The following is a 6486-nucleotide window of genomic DNA, read 5'->3' on the forward strand; positions in this document are numbered from 1 at the left end:
GGACGAAGTCCATTGTTAAGAGGGGGTGTATGTAGTGCCCACTCTAGTTTCCTGACTCTATTATGACATTATCTTACATACTTTAGTCTATGAGGAACTCAGGCTGAGGATCCAGAAACGTGACTCTATTATCAGTGAATGTGATGGTTATGTATGTTCTCTATTAATATTATGATTACGATATAATTAATGGTTATGTGTACTCTCTATTGATATCATGATGGTGATAGTAGTAAAGGATAGACATGTTTCTATTGATGTTATAATGATGATAGCTTTGATCTATATGTATGGTTCCATTAAGGTTATGATGATGCTAGCCATGATGGAGGTATCCCCTATGTTAGCTACTTACATTAGTTCTGGTTCACAATGAACAATGATGTGAATGACTAGGTGATGGTAAAAATGCTATTATGACAATGACTAACATTGAAAAACCTAGTTACTGATTATTATTGAGTATGGCAGGAAACCACCAGAGGCACTCGCACATGACGAGTTGACGACACCTGGTTTGATGAAAATTTATATTATTTTATCTTTGAAATTCTAATCGATTTTGAAACCTGCTATATATGTTTATCTATATTCTGATGATATGTTAATGGTTGCAGGCACAGATGAGTTGCTTGGCCGAATGACTCACATATGGGTGATGGGGTTGTACAAGTGGATGGAACTACATGGGAGGGGTGGGACAGTGTCCCTGATCTCACCCACTAGCACTCCCGCCGTGACTTGGGCTAGAAGGGTTGAAACACCTTCGCTTTGAAGATCATGATGCCATGAGGGCAGGTCCCCAAGTTGGGTCGCTCATGAGGATTTTACCGGGGGGCGCACATCAAGGCGGATTCCTTGATCCCCGACACCATTAGTCTCACTATAGCAGGCAACGTAAGAGATGATAGCGGTCTATGATGTTGCACATATATTTTCTCCTCGTAGTCACTGAATGCTTGAAGGGCAAGTGGCGTGGCACCCTTGGAACTTCAAGGGAATTTCTTGAAGGGCACGACCAACCTGGCACCCTTGGCATCACAAATAAAATGTTAGGCGTGGCACCCTTGGAACTTCAAGGGACTTTCTTGAAGGGCACGACCAACTTTGCACCCTTGACATCACAAATAAATTGTTAGGCGTGGCACCCTTGGAGCTTCAAGGGAAGTTCTTGAAGGGCACGACCCAAACTTGGCACCTTGGAATCATTAAAAATAAATTAATTAATAAATATAATCAAGAAATGAAAAATAGGTAAATTTACATCAAGGGTAAATGATGTTAGAAACTGAGGTAATTATATCAAAAATAAAACTTGGGTTAAGAGGATCATAGGAAGAAATAAAATAGATTACCTTAAAAATTCTACCCTTCCCATGTTGGAAAATACTAGGTAGATTATGTGGTTTAATTAGGTAAAAGGAGAAAGAGGGATATAATTGTAAGGATAAAGATTAATCTTAAACTAATTAAACCTAATTAAGAAAATAAGAAGGTGAATTAAAATAAGAATAATAAATTAAATTTAGAGAAATGTAGAGAACCTCCATGTGGCAACAACCAACATAAGAATATCCATCTAAGAGATAACTTGAGTTAAATTAGGGGGGTAGATAGGGGATCAAAATCTTGACTCATTAATTGACTTTAGTAATGAACCCAAATCAAGGAATAAAAAGGGGGATAAAGAGGCAACTAGGAGAAGAAATAGGAATCTTGTTGAGGTGAGGAAAATATTAATTTTAAATTAAAATTTAAGTAAATAATTTTGGGAGACCCTTGATGAGAGAGTGACACTTGGGTGGGTGAATAATCAAGCTATTGAATTATAAAAAATAACTAATTATGCATGACATGCCAAGTGTCACCTATGAGGACTCCTATAAAAGAAGGGGCAAGCCATGAGAGAAGACATTTTGGGGAACCCTATTGTTGGGTGGATGAGATGATGTCAAAGCAATGATTACGATCCTATAGTGAGTTTGGTGAGGTAGAGGATTTTAGAGAGGGGACTCTTGAGCCAAGGAGTGCTCTCCTCTACCAGCTATTGCAATTCTCCATTGTACAACCCCATTGCAGCTCGAGGGTCCGCGAGGAAGAAGAGTACCCAAGGAGTAGGCTAGGAGGTTAACCGGTGGGTCATCGCATTCAGATCAAGTACATCACCATTCATTCACAGAGGTGACCGACAACAAGGGAATACTAGCAACAACAAAGCAAACGGAGTCTCGTCTTCTGGTGAGCGGTACATATGTGTTGCAATACTATTTTGGTCTTAGTTAAATGTATGTAAATGTTATGATATGTTTCTTGAAATGAATTCCTAATGTGTTTCTCTTCTAGTTGCATTTTGTTGTGATTTAAAAAAAAAAGATATGTATATAGTCTGGATGTGGTCCTTACATTAGCAATGCAAAAATATCTATGCCTATCCATAAAATGATCAAGAATCCATTTCAAAAGGCTATAATAAAGGAAGCTATTGAAGCTCCTCAAGTAGAAGTTCCTAGAAATGAGTAGCAAGCTCCCTCACATTATTTGCCATGCAATGGTTTTATTGAAATTAAGAAGGTTCTAGAAAAGGTCTCTCCTCCGAAGGATTCTCAGAAGGAGCCCATAGTGAAACAATCCAACATTGGAAATTATGTTGTCCTTTCTGATCCTATAATTTTGCCAGAGCATAAAGAAGAACCTAAGGATCAAATATGGCACATGAACTTTGATGGTGCTCGCTTTATAAGCAAGGTAAAGGGGTTGGGGTTGTTTTGATATCATCTTTGGTGCATATGTTTAAGTTTTCTTTTCGATTAGAGTTCGAAGCTTCTAATAATGTAGCTGAGTATGAAGCTTTGTTGATGGGCCTTGAAATAGCTAGGGACCTCAAGATAAAATTGTTGAATGTGAAAGGGGACTTTGATCTTATCATTAAAAAGGTTAAAGGTATATTATCATGTAAAAGTGATAGGCTTAAAAAATACAGGAACGCTATATGGGATACTATTGAATTATTTGATGCATTTGGTCTCCAAATCATTCCTAGAGAAGAAAATGGTCAAGCAGATGAGCTTGTTGTAGCTGCTTATACTTTCCAAATATCTGATAACTGGATAAAGGATAGGGCCAAAATGGAAGTAATGTTCAGACCGTCAGTCCGAGATAACGTAGAACATTGGCAAGTGTTTGAGGACGAGAAACAAATTGTTTATTTTCTTAATCACTTGGATGAGTTTGAAAATTTTCAAGCATGCTCTAAGGAAGAAGGATCTAATTCTAAAAGTAAAGATTTGATAAATCCTACACTTGAGAATATTGTGGCTATGGAACAACTCTTTGATAGGAATGATGCTACCAAAAAGGGCGATGAAAAGAAGATAGACCCTGGTGAATTTATTGAGGTAAATATCGGTTTCCTCGAAGGTCCAAAGATTGTCAAAATTGGTGAAAGGACTTCTGAGGAGGAAAAGGAGAATCTGATCGATTTTCTCATTGAATATTGTGATGTCTTGACCTTTTCCTATGATGAACTCAAATGTTACAGGAAAGGTGTTATTGAGCATACTATTCCTTTGAAGGATGAGGATGCTAAACCATTTAAGCAAAAACTTAAGCAAATCAATCCTAAGTTAGCCCCACTCATCTAGAAAGAGTTACAGAGAATGTTTGTTGTTGGTATCATCAGACAAACTCGACACTCTTCCTGGTGTTCAAACTTGCTGATTGTTGGAAAAAAGAATGGTACTATTAGACTATGTGTTGATTTCAGAAATCCTAACCTGGCTTGTAAGAAGGACAGTTATCCTTTACCTAACATGGAAAATATGCTTCAAAGGATAACTGGATCCAGCATGATGTCATTATTGTATGGGTTCTTTGGTTATAATCAAGTCTAGGTTAAGAAAGAAGACCGACATAAGACTACCTTCACCATGCCTTGGGGTACCTTTGAATACAATATAATGCCTTTTGGGTTAACAAATGCAAGAGCTATTTTTCGTAGGGCTATGGACTATGATTTCAAGGAGTTAATTGGTAAGATTGTTGAGATATATGAAGATAATCTCACTTTTTTCTCAAAGGATGGTAAAACTCATATAAACTATCTTAGGCAGATTTTTGACAGATGTCGAGAATTTGGAATATCATTAAACCCCGCCAAATATGTATTTAGGGTAACCAAAGGAAAATTACTGGGTCACATTATCTCCAAATATGGTACCAAAATTGACCTTGAAAGGGTTGAGGCTATCCAACAGATTCCATTGCCGCATAATATTAAATCCCTTCAGTCCTTGCTAGGGAAGACAAATTTCCTTAGGAGATTTATTCCAAACTATGCAGAAATCGCTAAGCCCATACAATGTTTGTTAAAGAAGGACGCTAAATTTGTTTGGAAAGCTGAAGGTAAAAAGAGATTTTAGGACATTAAAGATGCTATGGCTAAATCTCATGGCCTAATTAGCCCAGATTATTCCAACGATTTTATGGTCTTTTCCTTTACGTCTGAAGACACTATAGGAGGCTTCCTATTGCATAAAAACAAAGAAGGCCATGAACAACCAGTTTCCTTCATGAGCAAGTCCCTACAAAATTTAGAATTGAATTATAGCATTGTGGAAAAAGAGGCCTATGCATTGGTCAAGTCCCTTAAGCATTTTAGAACATATGTGGGTTATTCTAAAATCATTGGCTTTGTTCCTCACTTTGCTATCAAAGATATATTAACTCAAACTAATTTCTTATGGACTCGTGTCAGATGGGTGACCAAGATTCAGGAATATGATCTTGAGATTAGACCAACCAAGCTTGTTTAAGGCCAGGGATTGGCTCAAATGTTGACAGAAAGTAATGAAAAAGCATTGGAGTTAGTTTGTCAAAATGGTGTGGCTAAAGCGCTTGTTCCACCCAAACTTCAAGAGTTGGAAAAGATTGAATGGTATAAAGATATTGTTTATTATTTGATGAATCTCACGCGCCTTGATCACCTGGCCGCTCATAGAAAGAGATCTCTTAAGGTAAAGGCATCCAAGTATTGTATTTTGAAGGATGACCTTAGATGGATAAATCTAGATGGAATAATTATAGAGACTTATCACATAATTCCATGCAAGATTTTGTGGGGGGCATCTTGCGTCAAAAACCACAACCTGCAAGATTTTGCGTGTTGGATATTATTGCCCTGCCATTTTTGCAGATGTGCATAAATTTGTTAGAAATTGCCAACAACGCCAACTTTTCACTGGAAAGCAAAAATTAGCAGGCTTACCTCTTCAACCGGTTATAGCAGAGGCCCCTTTTCAGCAATGGGGATTGGATTTTATTGGTAAAATTTAATCACAATTCTAGTAATGGTTTGTTATTCATGGATTTTGACTGCAACAGATTACTTCACAAAGTGGGTTGAATCCATTCCAACAAAGCATGCCATCGAGAAGGTTGTCATGGATTTTATGGAAAATCAGATTATCACTCGATTCGGTGTTCCTGCCAAAATTACTTTGGACAATGCCAAAGCTTTTAGTGGTTCTAAGTTCTCTTCTTTTTGCTTCAAATATGGAATCATTCTATCTCATTCTTTGAATTATTATCCCCAGGGTAATAGACTTGCAAAATCAAGTAACGAAAATATGATAACCATCATTAAGAAGATTATAGGGGATAACAAGTGGTCTTAGGACAGTAAGATCAAATATGCTTTATGGGCAGACGAAATAACAAAAAAGAGGGCTACTAGGAAAAGTCCTTTTCAGCTTGTCTATGGTCTAGAAGTGACTCTACCTATCCATCTCAGACTTGCATCTTATCAGCGTCTTCATCATTTTACAAATGAGAAAGATGCAATACAGAGAAGAATTGATCAGATTATGGAACTTGACGAGGCTCACAGAAATACTGTTGATACGCTATGTCAGGGCCAGGCTAGAACGAAGAAAAATTTTGACAAATCATCTCGGAACAGGTTTTTACAGGTTGGCATTATGGTGTTATTATGGGATTGCATAAATTAGAAGCCTGGAAATCATGGAAAGTTTGAAATTTTATGGCTTGGGCCTTATATTATCAGAGTATTTGTTAGGACAAATTATTTCTATTTGAATACTTTGGAAGGTAATCCCGTGGAATTGCCAGCAAATGGGCAAATGCTCAAATTGTACTACAGGGATGACATTTTATGCCATAGGGCATCCTTTGTATTATATTTCTAATCCTAGATTCTTAGTTAGGATTTTATTTGTCATTAGTTAGTTTTCTTTTCATGCACTTAAGTTTTATGTCTCTATGTTTTGATTTGTTAGAGTAGATTTTTCTATTCCAACAGAGGTTCTATATATACATGAGGATTTGGATTTTGTATGGATATCTATATGATGGACTTCTATTTTCCTGGATACAGGATTTTGGATTCTCACATTCCTTCAACAAAGCAACATGTCCGAAAGTAGGGCCAAACGTTGACCACACTTTGTTAACAATCCGAGGAAGCAGAAT

At 37.0% G+C, this 6486-nt stretch overlaps 1 protein-coding gene across 1 annotated transcript; it reads left to right on the forward strand.

Moving 5' to 3' along the window:
• The first annotated feature begins 4001 nt into the window (after nucleotides 1–4001).
• Nucleotides 4002–6440, forward strand: LOC149259419 (uncharacterized). The gene is made up of 6 exons (XM_089454132.1): nucleotides 4002–4401; nucleotides 5192–5320; nucleotides 5380–5592; nucleotides 5704–5956; nucleotides 6062–6148; nucleotides 6392–6440. Exons 1-6 carry the CDS (start codon nucleotides 4002–4004, stop codon nucleotides 6438–6440), a joined length of 1131 nt encoding a protein of 376 aa, XP_089310258.1.
• Nucleotides 6441–6486: the final 46 nt, after the last annotated feature.

This window comes from Pinus tabuliformis, chromosome 6 (assembly GCF_031772625.1).
Source record: "Pinus tabuliformis cultivar Carrire ecotype Pingquan chromosome 6, CPIR1, whole genome shotgun sequence".
In the NCBI taxonomy this organism is placed as follows: domain Eukaryota; kingdom Viridiplantae; phylum Streptophyta; class Pinopsida; order Pinales; family Pinaceae; genus Pinus; species Pinus tabuliformis.